Consider the following 18,051-nt stretch of genomic DNA (forward strand, 5'->3'; position numbering starts at 1 on the left):
CTCCCGAGTAGCTGGTACTACAAGCACCCGCCACCTCGCCCGGCTAGTTTTTTGTATTTTTTTAGTAGAGACGGGGTTTCACTGTGTTAGCCAAGATGGTCTCGATCTCCTGACCTCGTGATCCACCCATCTCGGCCTCCCAAAGTGCTGGGATTACAGGCTTGAGCCACCGTGCCCGGCCGGTAATTTTTTTTTAAACTGTAGTTGGAATTATCATGTGTGTGTATGTGTATGTTCTATGCCACTCTTCTCACTAACATAACAGATGCGTTATTTCATGCTACTACAGTTTCATAAAATTTGCTTTAGCTCCACAACTTTTGTTTAAATTGAAAAAATTCTCTATAACTATATTTACATATATTTTTAAGAGACAGGCTCTTGCTATGTTATAGGTTGGAGTGCAGCAGCTATTTACAGATGCAATCATGGCTAACTGCAACCTCAAACTCCTGGGCTCAAGCAATTCTCCCATCTCAGCTTCCCAAGTAGCTGGGACTATAGGTGTGCACTACTGAACCCAGCATATATAACTATACTTTAACAATTTCATGCATGTTCTTTGTTTTTTTTTTAGACAGGCTCTCACTCTATTGTCCAGGTTGGAGTGTAGTGGCACGATCACAGCTCACTGCAGCTTCAACCTCCACAGCCTCAGGTGATCCTCCCACCTCAGCCTCCTGAGTAGCTGGAAGCACAGGAGCACACCACCATGCCCAGCTAATTTTTATATTTTTTGAAGAGACAGGGTTTCGCCATGTTGCCCAGGGTGGTTGCAAACTTCTGAGCTCAAGTGATCCTCCACCTCAGCCTTCCAAAGTGCTGGGATTACAGGTGTGAGCTGGCCTCATGCATATTTACTGTGACTTTTGAGAAAAGGATATAAGTAGCTGCTATAAATAAAACTAGTCTTAGGCCAGGTGCAATGGTTCATGCCTAACACTTTGGGAGGTCAAGGTGGGTGGATCGCTTGAGCTCAGGAAATCAAGACCAGCCTGGGAAAAAATGGCAAAACCCAGTCTTTACTAAAAATACAAAAAATTAGCCAGGCATGGTGGTGCATGACTGTGGTCCCAGCTCCTAGAGAGGCTGAGGTGGGAGGACTGCTTGAGCCCAGGAGGTCGAGGCTGCAGTTAGCTGTGATCACACCACTGCATTCAAGCCTGGGTGACAGAGCGACACTGTCTCTAAATAAATAAATAAATAAAATTAGTCTTGTGTTTATTCTCTGTAACAGTAGTAGTCACTGTAAAAACAAGCCTAGAACCTAAATAAATAAACCAATCAACATAAAATAATGTGGCTAAAGGAGCCCCCAACATTCCGTTACTCGCACTGAACTAGAGATGTTGCTCAGGTTCCCCTAAAACCCAACCAGCCTTTTTGGGGGGAAATGCGAGGAGAGTAGGAGGAGGAAGAGACAATGTTCCTAATAGAGAATAAAACACTGGCATGCAATATAATTATAAAATATATAAATATAAAAATACCCATTTTAAGCTACACAAAAGAAAATTACATCCATTTCAGAAACTGAAGACTAAGAATGAATATTTTGTTCATTAAATATATATTTCCTCACTCAAGATTTGATCATGACTAGAACAACCTGTCTTATTAACTCAACCCTAACTGGAAATTAAAAATTCATTCCCTTTTAAATATTCTCTAATTTAAAAAAAAGTTGGCAGCCAGGTGCAGTGGCTTACGTCTGCCATCCCAACACTTTGGGAGACCAGGGTGGGAAGTTTGCTTGAGGTCAGAAGTTTGAGAACAGCCTGGGCAACTTAGCAAGACCCCATCTCTACAAAAAGTTTTTAAAAATTAGCATGGCATGTACCCCTGTGGTCCTAGCTACTTGGGAGGCTGAGGTGGAAGGACTGCTTGAGCCCCAAAGTTTGAGGTTACAATGAACTATGATTACATCACTGTACTCCATCTAAGCAACAGAATGAGACTCTATGTCTGTTTTTTAAAAAAAGAAAAATGGTTGGCTCTCCAGTTGGCCCTGATTAATCAGTACTCAGGGTGAATACTAAAATATTCTGTATCAACAAGCATGCCCAGGAAATATTTTAAATATGAAGAACTATGATTTATTGAGATATTATGCTAAATGACTGCATGTGTGTCGGTACTTGTGCACACTAAATGTATCTCATTATCCTTGTAATAACCCCATGAGGTATTTTATTTTTTTCACGGTGCCAAGAAAAAGTAGAACTCTATGAGGTATTTTAATTTAAAATCATCCTCATTAAAAAAAAAGATACTGGCCAGGCACGGTGGCTCACACCTGTAATCCCAGCACTCTGGGAGGCCAAGGAGGGCAGACCACGAAGTCAGGAGATCAAGACCATCCTAGCCAACATGGTGAAACCCGTCTCTACTAAAAATACAAAAAAATTAGCTGGGTGTGATGGTGTGCATCTGTAGTCCCAGCGAGTCGGGAGGCTGAGGCAGGAGAACTGCTGAAACCCAGGAGGCAGAGGTTGCAGTGAGCCGAGATTGCGCCACTGCACCCCAGCCTGGCGACAGAGCAAGACTCCATCTCAGAAAAAAAAAAAACAAAAGATACTGAGAGGCCAACTTGCCCTGGGTCAGAGGGACCAGTGCTGTGATTCCATGCTGGGCATCTGACTCTGAGGCCCATATTTATCACCACACCCCATGGTCTCCTCTGTTTCTTTAGCTTTATTTATTTTTTATTTTTATATATATTTTTGAAACATGGTCTCACTCTGTCATCCAGGCTGGAGTACAGTGGTGCAATCATGGCTCAGTGCAGCCTCAACCTTCATGGCTCAAGGGATCCTCTCACCTTAGCCTCCCAAGTAGCTGAGACTACAGGTGCACGACACCATGCCCAGCTGATTTTTTAATTTTCTGTAGCGATAGGGTTTTGCCATGTTGCCCAGGCTGGTCTTGAACTCTAGGGCTCAAGCGATCCTCCTGCCTCAGCCTCCCAAAGTGCTGGGATTACAGGTGTGAGCCACCACAACCAGCCTCTCTAGCTTTAAACATCCAATGCACTCTATTATTTTTTCATTTGCCATTGTCTGTGGCAGAAAATATATGAATGATCTAGCAAAAGAATTTTGATGGAGTAATCAGCAAGGCAACACTTGCTGATGGACAATGGCAACAGACAGAAAGGGGGTGAGAGAGTGACGAGAACCTTGTCCTAAGATTAAAGACCGCTGAAGACCAAAGTCCCTGCATATGTTGGTCACTAAGGTCAGCATTTACCCTTTTTTTTTTTTTTTTTTTTTTTTTTGATTTTTCAGACAGAGTCTCGCTCTGTTGCCAGGCTGGAGTGCAATGGTGTGATCTTGGCTCACTGCAACCTCCGCCTCACGGGTTCAAGTGATTATCCTGCCTTAGCCTCCCGAGTAGCTAGAAATACAGGTGCCCGCCACCACACCCAGTTAATTTTTGTATTTTTAGTAGAGACGGGGGCTTTCACCAGGTTGGCCAGGCTGGTCTCGAACTCCTGACCTGCGGTGATCCACCTGCCTTGGACTCCCAAAGTGCTGGGATTACAGGCATAAGCCACCATGCCCAGCCCACATTTAACCTTTTATTCAGAAAAATACACACAGAGCAGATGAAAATGCATTTCCATGCAGTCTAAAGGAAAACTATTTAGTCTAGAAATGAGAAGACTTTACATAGCCCTGGCTCCTACAAAACTCCTCTCCTAACCCTCTCAAGCTTCCTGGAGAAGTATAGCCAACAAAAGAGAGGAAGACTACTCACCCAAGAGAGGAGTGCGGCCCCCCGGGTGGCGTGGAGTGTCATCTTGGTGATACCAGACAGTCACTCCAATGCGCCTGGAACCCAAGAGAGGAAGAAAAGCAGTTAATCATATCAGATATCCATGATCAAGAAATAAAGGCGAAATGGTTCCATCTGCCAACTCTCAACACTGAAATCACTCTTCACTGAATCCACCAAGACACCATGGAAATTTTTAGAAAGCTGAGTATACATAAAAATTACTATAGAGCTTATATCAGAGACGACAGGAAAGAATTGTGCATTTAACTCAATGTCTACCCCACGTAATTTTTCAGTTTCACAGAAAATACAACATTCAAAGTTGGTCTTCAACCCTACTCTTTGGGACATGATGCCCTTAAATACGGAACAAACATGGTTTTCAGGCAGACCTGTGTCTGGATGCTGATTTAATGTGACCAGGGTCATAGGCCCTTAGACAAGCAACATAACCTCTTTTAGTCTTTTCTTTATCTGCAAAATGGAATCCACATACACCTCTCTGGGTTATTGTGATGCTTAAAGATAAAGCAAATAGTACAGTGCCTGGCACATGGTAGGTTGTCAATAAATAATTACTGTTCTTAAGCAGAAATGTTGATTTCCAGCTCTTTCTACAGGTACCCAAATTCTACCTAACAATACCCAAGTCCTTGGGGAAACTGTTCTAGTTTCTGGATTTTTATATCTTCCACAGAAATGTTTCACAAACATGGTTCAAATGGGGGATTGAGTATATCCAAACGTAGGTCTCTGGATGAGGTCAACCCCAATTCTGGAGGAGATCCCATGGGATATTAAATGAAAATTAGGTACCTGTCCTGGTGTTCTCATCCCCAATTGCCTTTCCCATTGAGATTCTGCCACCTGCCTGCCAACCTACCCAAGAGACCACAGGCCAGATAACTAAATATTCACCAACACCTCCTAGCAGCCCTTACAATTTTCACTAATCTCCAGGGGCACAATGAGCCCTGTCCCACATCTCCTGCCACATGTGCTCAGTCTGTAACTACTCTAGAAGGAGGAACAAGAGTGGTAAGAGCCTCATTGCCTATAAGTCTCTCCATATATTAGCATCTCCAGAGTGTGGGCTCTGCAGAACCAGTCTACTGTATGCAAGTTGGGGATCAAGAAAGACACCATTCTTGCCCACAAGGTGCTCACTGTCTAGTAAGGGAAAGAGATACAAAAATCTGAAAATTCATTCCCCATTATCTCTTGGTCCTTCCTATCCAAGTATACTCTGTTTATCAGCCAACCGAAAGGTATTTTCTTAGTTCCTAAATATGATCATCCTCGCCAGGAGCGGTGGCTCACACCTGTAATCCCAGCACTTTGAGAGGCCAAGGCGGGTGGATCATGAGGTCAGCAGATCGAGACAATCCTGGCTAAAACGGTGAAACCCCGTCCCTACTAAAAATACAAAAAAATTAGTCAGGCGTGGTGGCGGGTGCCTGTAGTCCCAGCTACTCGGGAGGCTGAGGCAGGAGAATGGCATGAACCCGGGAGGTGGAGCTTGCAGTGAACTGAGATTGCACCACTGCACTCCAGCCTGGGTGACAGAGCGAGACTCCATCTCAAAACAACAACAACAACAAAATATATATATATATGTGTGTGTGATCATCCTGTGCTAGAAGCTACATAGGAAATGGGAGACAATGACATGGTCCTTGCCTTTGAGGGGCTTATAGCAGGGGAGGGAGTATAATTAAACATACATGAAGCACTAATAGAAGAAAATAATTAAATGCTAAAATATAACTAAATGCTAATTACAATTAAGTGCTTCCTGACCCTGCAAAATCCAACATGATTCCACATGTGCATGCCAGCATCAGTCTTGGAAATGAGCCAATTCACCTGGGCTTTGGCAAGGGCAAATGAAATGGTTAAGAGAGCTCTCAGGAGGGCAAAGAAGCTAAGGGGCTTATGTTCCTCAGTCTTGGATGATTATCATCAAGTATGCCCTATCCATGGGCAAGACTGTATAGCCCTTGAGGACAGGCATGGATGGACACAGATAGCCCCAAGTACTGCACTGCAATAAGGCTTTTCTGTGGTTGACAAGACTAAAGCTCAAGGGACCACACTTGGCTCTGTGGTGGGGTGGCAATAGCTAGACACTCGGCTTCTTTAAAAAAAGGCCTCTGAGCTATTAAATCACAAGGAATGAGGCTGAGATCACCTCTCCCCCATCCTCACTGCTGCTTATAGACTTGCAGTCTTTTTGATGAGGCCCAACACTTCAGTCAGAAATTTTATTTGCAACTGTAGGCAGATCTTGCCCCCTTTGAAAGATTCACAGCTGTGCTACTAAAAACGTCCTGAGGTTTAACCAACCTCTTCATCTCAGAGGCAAAACATACAACCCTGAGGTCCTCCCAGGAGAGCCTGTCTAAAACTAGTTCCACTGCTCAAGAAAATGAGTGTCAAGGCTAAATATTCTTTTCTGTGTTCCCCAGGCACAGAAATACGAGGAACCCAATATTCACCACTAGGAACTCCTGAAGGACCTTGTCTGCTCTTCAGGTCTAAGCCTGTAAAGAGGTACTTTCTTAGAGATAGAACATCAGTGTGAGAGGCTTCAGGAGAGCCCCAGCCATTCCCTTTTCTCTGGGTAAGGAATGACTGAAGCCAGGAGCACAGCTAAGTCTTCTACATTGGGACTATAGCTTTAAGCAGACTTTGGCTGGGAACCCAAGGGCTCCCAGTCAGAGTACCATCCTCCCCACCCTCCCTCTGAAATCTGAGGCAGGCCCCACCCAGTACACTGGGTGATGCTGATGGAAAAACAGATCCTTGCGATGGCAGCCTGGAACCATTTCACAAAAGGATCTGCTGAGATCCAACCCAGCTGGATCAGGCACCCCCGCAACCCTCACTCAATAAACAAAGAAACAAAAGGCCAGGCCCTCTGAGGGCACCTTTGGAGTTCCCATCTACCTGATTCTCTGAGAAAGAAATTCCCCCAGAATCTAAAACAGAGGCCTCACTGAGCTGGTAAGGCACCCTCCCTTTTCCCTGTTCTCAAGAAGTAACCAAAGACACAGAAGCAGTTACGTTATAAACTTAAGGCCCTGCATCCTTTTTACATTTCCCAAACTGAGACAATGCAGCTCCCCGGCATCAGGACCAATTCCCACATTTATAGTAACTCCTCTGTTTCCAGAAAATAAGTATCAAGATAAGAAGAGTGACACTAAAGAGACATGCAGCCACTTTGCTTGTACCCTCTCTGGACCTTAAAGAGTTAAAGTCGCCGGGCGCGGTGGCTCAAGCCTGTAATCCCAGCACTTTGGGAGGCCGAGACGGGCGGATCACGAGGTCAGGAGATCGAGACCATCCTGGCGAACACGGTGAAACCCCGTCTCTACTAAAAAATACAAAAAACTAGCTGGGCGAGGTGGCGGGCGCCTGTAGTCCCAGCTACTCGGGAGGCTGAGGCAGGAGAATGGCGTAAACCTGGGAGGCGGAGCTTGCAGTGAGCTGAGATCTGGCCACTGCACTCCAGCCCGGGCGACAGAGCGAGACTCCGTCTCAAAAAAAAAAAAAAAAAAAAAAGAGTTAAAGTCTAGCCATTATTTCCTACCAGGGCTGAAGCTAATATAAACCACCTGCTCAGACGCAAGAAGTGGGACCAGAGGGTCAAATTGCTGAGCTCTGGAGTCTATTCTGAAAAAGCTTCAGTTTTAAGTACAGAACAAGTGATAGGCCAAAGGCCAGAGGGTCTGAGCTGCAGCAGTACTACTCTCCTTACCCCACCCCTGGCCTGGGTGCCAGCTCCTCTGAGACTGCCTCTTAGCCACTTATTGCCCATCAAGGGAACACCAGCCCTACCTCAAGATAACACCAAAGTGACCTTTGGTCCCAGAGAGTTGTTAAACCACACGTATCTCTCAGCTCATGGGCCCTTGCTTCTGCTGAACCCTCATTCTCTTAGTGCTAACTCCCACTCCCAGAATTTCAGGGCCCAAAGCCCACACAAGCTCCCACCTCAAAGGGTCCTTCCCAGAATCCCACCCCCTTCTCCACCTGATAGTTCCAAAGGACTACAGCCTCACAGCTCACAAAGGAAATGGCTGCCCCATCTGTGCACCAATGCTCACTTGCAAAATTTACTACCACTTACCCTGAGACCCTGCCTGCCTGTAGCCTAAGAATTCCATGCTCTGTACCCCTTTCTTAGAAAGATACTCCCCATCTGAGAGACACTCACATCCAAAGAGTGAAAATCCTGATCTTGCAGCTCCTCCTCCTCCTCCAACTCTGGGATGGATAGCTCAGGAGGCACATGCAAGCAAACACCCAGACCTCACCTGGCAGGTTACCCCAGAGGGGCCAAGCCACCTTGCCCTAGGCTAACAAGCTATAAAAACAGCATAGGAAATACGTCGCTAGTACATCCCCTGCCTCTGAGAAGATAAAAGGCAAAAGGACCAGTGGCTCCAAGAGATGTCATACAGAGAAAAACAATCTTTTTCAATTCCTGGGGAGTACTGGGTAGACCATCTGGTCCAAGTCCAAAGAGTTTCCTGAGGTCAGGGGCAAACCAGTTTGGTCCTTCTAAAGGGACTAGCTTGGGCTCAGGCCTCCTCCTCTTAACACAGACCACCCCATCTTTGTAGCCTAGAGTTTGGCACAGAACCCCAAGGCCCTGGAGAGGAACAACAGAGGGATTGCAGGGGAAACCAAGATTCTCTAGTTTCTTCAAAAGTGGCTTACTGATGTCTGCCCCTTCTCCTCACGCTCTGGAGGGTCCAGATCAGGATGATGGCAAAAGAGCTGCAATCAGGAACCAGACCCGCAACCAGGCCCGCAGCCATGTATTGTACGGAAGCGCGTACATACACACTTACACACATACACTCACCTGGGCCCCCACCATTATATTCACACACCCTGGTCCCTACTAGCTGACAAAATGAACCCTTTTTTTTACTGCCCACCACCGCGCACACACCCAGGGCCTCACACACCCAGGGCCTCATGCAGAAATGGTGAAGCCTTCTCATGAGCTACCCCTACAGCTCAACGTGCAGGCGCACACGCTTTCCTTCTCTGAACAAAAACATGCTGACATCTACGCAAGGGGGGAAAGAAAGCAACCCTTTGCTCTGAAAGGCGCCAACTCCCGGATGTTGGCAAGCTCTACTCCACAGCGCCTGTTTCTGAGTATGTTTACTTGCTCTCCCTCTTCTCTCCCTCCCCTTTAAGGATGGCGCAGGAAAGGGAGGTGAGGGGGGAGAATCCACCCCACTCCCTCTTCCATGTTTGAACAAAAACCCAGAGAAAGAGTGAGAGAGAAAAAGTCTCAGTGCAGAGGGGCCTTACCAGACTCCTAAAGCCAAACGTATCTACAGGTTTTAATCCGCCATTAGCATTTAAATCTTGAAAGGAGAGGAGGAAGGGGGGGCCAGTGGAAAGTAACCCCACACACAAAAGAAAAGTTGTTGGTTTTCTTCTCAGTCTGCCTGGCAGGAGCGATCTTCCTGGCTGACAGCCAGAAGTGCGTCACAGCCAGGAGTCTGCTTTCTTTAAAGGCACAGCAAGCTTCACTGATCTGGGAGCGACAGCAAGCAGGGGACTCTCAGTGGGGGTGGGGCCCAGAGGGAGGGGGTGCACTGGAGAGGAGGGGCTGCAAAGGGGAAGGCTGGAGGCTTGGTCAACGAACAAGAAAAGCAGGACGAATGGGGGTGGCGGACTGCGGGTGAAGGCACAAGCAGGCAGGCAAAATTACAGAACTCCAACAGCAGCAAGAGCCAAGGCAAACTGTGGCATAAGCACACAAAACACATCTCACAGTGGCCTGCCTGACAAACCTGGGATCAACCGGACACTCCCCCTTCGCTCTGTTTTCCACCCAGAGTTTAAGGCAGCAGTAATAATCTGTCCATCTCTCTGGACAGCAATGGAAGGGTAGCACAAGGGCTGTCCTGATAATTAGATCAGCCCCTGCCTGGCGGACCGCAGGGCAGGGAGGAAGACCCGGGAACAGAGGCTTTGAAGAACAAGCAACATGCAGGCCCTTTGATGGGGGGGGGAGGGCAGCTTCCTACTGGCCCCAGGGCAGGCTGTGTCTTTAAGCACAACCATGCCGCTCACACACAAAGCACCCTGCCACCTTCCATGGGCACCGCCTGCCTTGCTCTGGGACACGGCCACCCCCTAAGTCCATTCCCCGAGGGAATCTCTCCAGCCCATACCTTCTGCGTGGCAAGGCCAGGATGCCGTGCTGTGCCCGCTCCTCCCCCTCCGCCACCCAAACAAGAAGCCCAGGCAGATTCTGGCCCTGGAGTACAGGCCTGCGCTGTCCTGTGCTGCGTGCTATTGTCGGCTGTGGAATGGCCGCCAAAATCCCAGCTGTGCTGCCAGAACCTAATCCCCTGTTCCGCTGAGCATTTGTGGGGAGGGGCTGAGGGGCCAAGGCACGAGACCGAGTACGCTAGGCACTGGCTGCAGCCCTTAACAGACGAAGGCACCGGGACTTGTAGGCTCTGCTTCTCCTACATGGCTGAAAACAAAAGATGTCTGACTCTTAGAAGACAAAACCACAGCATTTCCCCCCATTACATAGCGACTGTCACCAAGGTTGAAAGGGAAGCCCACCAGATGGTCAACAGACACTGCCTAATCTTATGCCACAAACATTTACTGAGCACCTACTATGTGTAAGGCACTCCTATAGGAAACTGTAGGAAGTATACAAAGATGAATTAATTAAGCCCCAGCATCTGCACTGAGGTAGGTTGTCATTCCACAGGAGATATGAAATGTGACTTGAAGATTAATTTCAAACTGGTGTGCTACTTTCCCTAAAACCTGTAAAGAAAAATTCTAACCAGTTCAGAGTAGGGAAGGATTACAAAAATGAAGTGCCATTTTAATTTGGACCTTGAAACATACAGGTAGCATTTCCCCAGATGGAAACAGAGAGGTGTGGGGAGGAAGAAAAAGCAGAGAGGAGGCATGGAAGCAGTAGGAGAAAAGGCTTCAAGAGTGAGGTAGGGTCAGAGAGCTAGGAGGATCTTGAACCTCAAACCAAGGAATCAAAGATTTGTAAGTTTATTTGTTTGTTATTAACACAGAGCTGTGGTATGACACAAACGGTGCCCCAAGTTTATTCTGATATATACCTGAATGAGACTAGCAGCAATGAGGTGAGTCAGGAGGCTGCACAGTCAGGAGACAGGTAATGAGGACACACAAGAGGGTAAGGTAAGAAAGAATGGAAAGGGGGCTTGGCACGATGGCTCACACCTGTAATCCCAGCACTTTGGGTGGATCACTGGAGCCCAAGAGTTTGAGACCAGAGCGGGCAACATAGGGAGATCCCATCTCTACAAAAAATTTCATGAATAAAAAATTAGCCAGGTATGGTGGCCCGCACCTATAGTTCCAGCTACTCGGGAGGCTGAGGTGGGAGGATCACTTGAACCCAGGTGGAAGCTACAGTGAGAGACATTGTGGAGACAGGGTAAAGAACGGACAGGAGGCAGAGAGAGGAACTGTACAGGGGAGAAAAGTATGAGGGATGATATGAAGAATTAAACTGAGGAGATGACATGATGTCAGAAGAAGAGAGAAAACAGAGTATAATAAGTAGTAGCTGGTGGGTCACAGTGGCTCATGGCTGTAATGCCAGCACTTTGAGAGGCCAGCCTGGGCAACATGGCGAAACCCTGTTTCTACCAAAAAATACAAAAAAAAACACACAAAAACAAAAAATTAGCCAAGTGGAGTTCTTTTTTTTTTTTTTTCTTAAGAGGCAAGGTCTCACTCTGTCACCCAGGCTGGAGTGCAGTGGCAAGATCATAGCTCACTGTAACCTCAAACTTCTGGGATCAAGTGACCCACCTGCCTCAGCGTCCCAAGTAGTGGGAGTACAGGTGTGTGCCACCATGCCTGGCTAATTTTTTTTTTTTTTTCTCTGTAGAGACAGGGTCTCACTATGTTGCCTAGGCACAGCATTATTATAAATTCTTCTCTAAAAATTCTATGCTTCTCCCAAAGCCCTGGGATTACAGGCATGAACCACCACACCTGGCCCGGAGTTGTCTTTGTCTTTTACTACTAGGAGGTATACTATAGAGGTCACAATCATTGGCTACAGTTTATAACATATAGGCTAAAATGTTTTACACATAAGACAACCAGTAAAACGTCATGATTTACAAACAAATTAGTGTCTTTTTTAGTGTCAAAGTCCCAGCTACTCAGGAGGCTAAGGTGGGAGAATTGCTTGAATGCGGAATGAGAAGAGATCATGCCACTGCACTCCAGCCTGGGTGCCAGAGTAAGACTCTGTCTCAATAAATACATAAATAAATGGACAGATAGATAGACAGACAGAAAGACATATAGTAGCTAATGCTTACTGAGTGCATACTATGTACCTGACACTATTCTACTGACCTAACATGTACGAACTCATGAATCTCAACAACTCCCTTATGAAGTAGGTACCATTATCACCCAAACTTATAGAGGAGGAAATTGAGCTACGAGACTAAATAATTTGCCAACATCACACAGCAAGTAAATGGTAGAAGTCTCTACCACATGCTGCTAACTATTTGATGTTGGCAAGAAACTTCTGAGCTTTAGTAGCCCTATTTGTAAAATAAGAATAAAGACACCCGTTATAAAAAAGTGATGAAAATTAATGAAAATTAATTCAATAATACCTATAAGGTGTCCAACACACTGGCTAGCATGTAAGGCATGGATGGGTGCTTCCTGCAGACTAATTCCTGTTTGGCATTTTGGTCGCTTGTCACCAAGGTGTCCAAACAGAAGTTGGCTCACCAATTGTTTGGGAAGCCAGAGAGGGTATTCTGCCTGGAGCAGGAGGCTGGATCCTCTGTCTGTCTGCCTTCTTCCCATCAGTCTGCCTCTCTAGGTTTTACTTTAGGGTCCAGCTCAAATATTTAATATATTTGATTTAATATTCCTAACTCCTCAAATATTTAACAGTTAACAGGGGTTACCTTGCGGGAGGAGTTAGATTGTAGGGAACATTCACTTGGGGACTTTCTATGCTGTATGTTTTTTTTTTTTTTTGAGATGGAGTCTTGCCCTGTCACCCAGGCTGGAGTACAATGGCATGATCTTGGCTCAATGCAACCTCCGTCTCCTGGGTTCAAACAATTCTCCTGCCACAGCCTACCAAGTAGCTGGGATTATAGGCACCTGCCCCCACGCCCAGCTGATTTTTGTATTTTCAGTAGAGACAGGGTTTGACCATGTTGGCCAGGCTGGTCTCGAACTCCTGACCTTGTGATCTACCCACCTCAGGTTCCCAAAGTGCTGGATTACAGGTGTGAGCCACCATGCCCGGCCTTGCATTTATTTTTAATAATCTTATATTACACTGGTGATAAGAAAAATGTAACCACCTCCTACTCTTGGCACTTACGTGTATATGCATGAAAGTCTTGTCTTCACATCTAGAATGGAAATTCCTCAAGGGCATAACCAGTTCTACTGCTCTCTCTCTGTGATCCCCCATAACACCTAGCACACTAGCACTCCTTAAATCTGCTTCTCCAAACTACATCTGGATGTCAGGTTTACAAATTCAACTTTCTGGCCACCAGAGAATGACTGTGGTGGGTGGTTGGGATGAGGTGGGGGTGGGGGTCAGACCAAGGATCATTGCTGTAAGGCTCCCCATCACCCTGCTGCTTCTTCCAGCCCCTGTAGGCTATTCCCACTGTATGATTTGTAGTCTGTAGTTAGCAATCACTATTAGCAGGAAGAGAAGTTCTTATTCAAAGGAGCACCATGAAAGCAAAAGCAAAGCAGATACCAAAACTTTTATAGAAAAGCAAAGTAGCAAACATAATTGTTTGGGGTTTTGTTTTTTGTTTTCTTGAGACAGAGTCTCACTCTGTCACCCTGGCTTGAGTGCAAGTAGCACAATCATGGCTCACTGCAGCCTCAGCCTCCTGGGCTCAAACAATCCTCCCACCTCGGCCTCTGGAGTAGTGGGACTACAGGTGCGTGCCACCACGCCTGACTAATTTTTGTAGAGACAAAGTTTCATCATGTTGCCCAGGCTGGTCTCAAACTCCTGGGCTCAAGTGATCTGCCTGCTTCAGCCTCCCAAAGTGCTAGGATTACAGGCATGAGCCATCACAGGCCTGGCCAAACTTAATTTAAAGACTGGCATTATCAATGCTCCAGAAAATGTATAAGGCGAAAATAGGAGGGAGGCCTGCTAAAACTGCCGTGGCCACATATGGCAATGGGTCAGCCCTGAAGCTTCCTGGCCCAGATAGAACCGACACTGTCTCAAAAAGTCTCCCCAGCCTGGCCCCTTGCTCTAAACTTAAGGCAACAGCTTCCAGCTGTGCAGCTTCTGAGAGGCTGAACCTTCCCCTGGAACCCCTCTGCAAAGCTGCCAAGTTTCTGGGCCAGCTCTTCAGGGAAGCCCAAGGAGCCTGGCCAGTTTCTCCAGCGTTTCCCTCCTCTTCCTCCCGCCTGTGGCAGCAGCAGAATTTCGACAGCTCCTCTCACAGCCTAGACAGGCAGCAGGCAGCCACATGGCTCCTGCCTGATTCTTACTGTCCCCAAAAGAGTGGGAAAGGAGTGGTAAAACCTTTCTAGAAAAAGAGAAGAAGGGCCGGGCATGGTGGCTTACGCCTGTAATCCCAGCACTTTGGGAGGCCGAGGCAGGAGGATCACCTGAGGTCGGGAATTCGAGACCAGCCTGACCAACATGGAGAAACCCCATCTCTACTAAAATTACAAAATTAGCTGGGTGTGGTGGTGCATACCTGTAATTCCAGCTACTCAGGAGGCTGAGGCAGGAGAATCGCTTGAACCCGGGAGGCAGAGGTTGTGGTGAGCCAAGATCGTGCCATTGCACTCTACCCTGGGCAACAAGGGTGAAACTCCGTCTCAAAAAAAGAAAGAAAAAGAGAAGAAAAGAAAGGCGTGGGGATGGGGGAGGGAGAGGGAGAGGGAAAGAGAGAGAGAGAGAGAGAAAGGAACGAAGGAAGGAAAAGAGAAGGGAAGGAAGGAAGGAAAGAAATTACTTTAAATTTGGTAGGGAGGGCTGGGCACAGTGGCTCACGCCTTAATCCCAGAACTTTGGGAGGTTGAGGTGGGCAGATCGCTTGAGCTCAAGAGTTCAAGACCAGACTTTCCAACGTGGCAAAATCCCACGTCTACTAAAAATACAAAAATTAGCTGAGTGTGGTGGCAGGAGCCTGTAATCTCAGCTATTTGGGAGGCTGAGGCAAGAATCACTTGAATCCGGGAGGAGGAGGTTGCAGTGAGCTGAGACTGTGCCACTTCACTTCAGTCTGGGTGACAGAGTGGGAATCTGTCACAAAAAAAGAAAAAATAAATAATTTTAAATTGAAATAAATAAATAAATTTCAGTAGAGTTCAGATAGAGGTTGGAGGAGGGTGGTGACTGGTTAGGAGCACAAAGGTTATTTCAAAGGGTCAGGTGATGCTCCTGCCTCAGTCTCCTGAGTAGCTGGGACTACAGGCATATGCCATCGCACCAGGATTTATACTATCATTTTTGAAAGTTTAAACAAAAAAAGACTGGAGCTGGGTGTGGTGGCTCATGCCTGTAATCCCAGAACTTTGGGAGGCCAAGGTGGGAGGATAATTCGAGTTCAGGAGTTCAAATTCCTCAGGAGTTCAAGACCAGCCTGGGTAACATAGCGAGATCCCCGTCTCTACAAAAAATAAAAGAATTAGCCGGACATGGTGGTGTGCGCCTGTAGTCCTAGCTACTCAGGAGGCTGAGGTGGGAGGATTGCTTGAGTCCAGGAGTTTGAGGTTATAGTGAGCTATGATCATGCCACTGCACTCTAGCCTGGGCAATAGAGCAAGACGTGTCTCAAAAAACAAAAACAAATAAATACTAGGAGAGTTCAAGTCCCCAATCATCCCCATGGGATGACTGTAACATAAATAATTAGCCTGGCACTCAAGGCCCTCCATGACCTGCAACTTCTAGAGTTCTAGCTTCTAGAGTCGTTATTCCCTTACCCAAACCCTCCACTCTGCCAGGCAGGTCTATAAAGTTACAGATTTGTCAGCCGGGCGCAGTGGCTCACGCCTGTAATCCCAGCACTTTGGGAGGCTGAGGCGGGTGGATCACTCGAGGTCAGGAGATGGAGATCATCCTGGCTAACATGGTGAAAACCTGTCTCTACTAAAAATAGGCGTGATGGCAGACACCTGTAGTCCCAGTTACTCAGGAGGCTGAGGCAGGAGAATGGCGTGAACCCGGGAGGCAGAGGTTGCAGTGAGCCAAGATTGAACCACTGCACTCCAGCCTGGGCGGCAGAGCGAGACTCCGTCTCAAAAAAAAAAAAAAAAGTTACAGATTGTTCTGAGGATTAGACAAGATGACCACAGGGGACAGGCTCTGGATTAGCTACGAATAACAACAGTAACAGCAACGATAATGATAGACTTTATGATGCCAGGACATAAGTGACAGAGAAAAGACTAGAAGGCATTGTATTGGGCAGTTTTATTTTACTTTATTTTTTAAATAAAATTAAAAAAACATATGGAACTCTTCACAAATTTGCATGTCATCCTTGCACAGGGGCCATGCTAATCTCTGTATGGTTCCTATTTTATTTTGTTCCAATTTTAGTACACATGCTGCCGAAGGGAACACTGGGTAGTTTTAAAGATGAGGAAATCTGAGGCTCTGAGGCTCAGGAATTAGGTGATTTACATGATTTTAGTCATGTAAATAGTAAGTTGTCCACCTTGTCCCTATATTATCCTTTTTTTTTTTTTGAGATGGAGTCTCGTTCTGTCAGCCAGGTTGGGGTGCAGTGGTGTGATCTCAGCTCACTGCAACCTCTGCCTCCCAGATTCATGTGATTTTTGTACCTCAGCCTCCCGAGTAGTTGGGATAATAGGCATGAACCACTGTACCCAGTTAGCCTATATTATTCTCTACAGCTGTTAAATAGACAATCATTGAGTGAATGAATAAAAGCTAGCACATTCTCAGCGAATCGAAGAAGTCGTGCGCTTTTCCTCATGAAAATCAACTTTTTTTATTTTTTGAGACAGAGTTTTGCTCTTGTCCCCACGCTAGAGTGCAATGGCATGATCTCAGCTCACTGCAACCTCCACCTCCCGGATTCAAGCAATTCTTCTGCCTCAGCCTCCCAAGTAGCTGGGATTACAGGCACCCGCCAACAAGCTGGGCTAATTTTTTGTATTTTTAGTAGAGATGGGGTTTCACCATGCTGGGCTTGAACTCCTAACCTCAGGTGATCCACCTGCCTGGGCCTCCCAAAGTGCTGGAATTACAGGAGGAAGGCACCGCACCAGGCCGAAAATCAGCTTCTTAATCAAAATAATCAAACACCTCCAATTTCAAAACTAATCACTAAAGAGTTTTTTTATGAGAATCCGAGAGCTTTACAAACCTTAAAGGACCAAAACTGCTCTGAAAACAGCAAACACCAAGAAAAGTCTTCTACTAGAAGGGATGTTGGCAATATCTCAAGGGTGAGAGGGGGAGGCTGTAAGGAAACGCTGGTGCTAAAGGGAAGGACTGCTGTTTCAGGAGCCTGACCTTGAGCTTATTTACCATGGCCTCATTCTCCCTCTCCAGAGGATAGTGGCTGATTAATGAGGCAGTGTTGGTAAGCCTGAGGCTTCCTGGGGAGAAAAGCAGAGGGCAAATCAAAACCCAGAGAGGATTCATTATAACATCCAACAGGCCCACTCAGTTCTCTCTCAAGAAGGCCTTTCTACAGAACAGCTAAGAACCTCTCCACCCTGTTTCACTGTCACAGAGGAGTAAAACGGCTCTGTCCCTACAGGCAACATAAGAACATATCTAGCACGTCTGCTCACACACACAGAATTAATTATAAGAAATGCGAAAGAACCTGAAATGGAGGGGGAATACTCTTACTGCAGACAGCCTCCATGATGGTAGAAAACACACCAGATCCGGTGCTGAAAACTCCTGGAGGGGGGATGGGTCACTCACTAGTGATGTGGCTTAATGCAAGTCACAGAGACAAATTACTGAGACCCAAGCTAGGGTCAGATCAGCTCTAAAGTACCTTTTCAGGGCCAGGCACAGTTGCTCATGCTTGTAATCCCAGCACTTTTGGAGGCCAAGATGGGAAGATCACTTGAGCCAAGGAATTTGAGACCAGTGTGGGCAACATAGTGAGACCCTCTCTCAAAAAAAAAATCCAGATGCTTCTTTTTTCTATTTCACATTTATTTGCTATAAATTTCTATTTCTTTTCT

General features: G+C 46.5%; 1 protein-coding gene across 2 annotated transcripts in view; it reads right to left on the bottom strand.

Annotated features, from left to right (window-relative positions):
• NUMA1 (nuclear mitotic apparatus protein 1) overlaps window positions 1-18,051 on the bottom strand; it is an 83,805-nt gene that overhangs the window by 32,082 nt on the left and 33,672 nt on the right. For both annotated transcript variants that reach the window (XM_011956779.1, XM_011956780.1), the window contains one exon: window positions 3,760-3,833. In XM_011956779.1, coding sequence (XP_011812169.1) covers window positions 3,760-3,801 — 42 coding nt within the window. In that variant the 5' untranslated portion in view covers window positions 3,802-3,833. The remainder of the gene's footprint in view (window positions 1-3,759; window positions 3,834-18,051) is intronic.

Source organism: Colobus angolensis, unplaced genomic scaffold, assembly GCF_000951035.1.
Source record: "Colobus angolensis palliatus isolate OR3802 unplaced genomic scaffold, Cang.pa_1.0 Scaffold424, whole genome shotgun sequence".
NCBI lineage: Eukaryota > Metazoa > Chordata > Mammalia > Primates > Cercopithecidae > Colobus > Colobus angolensis.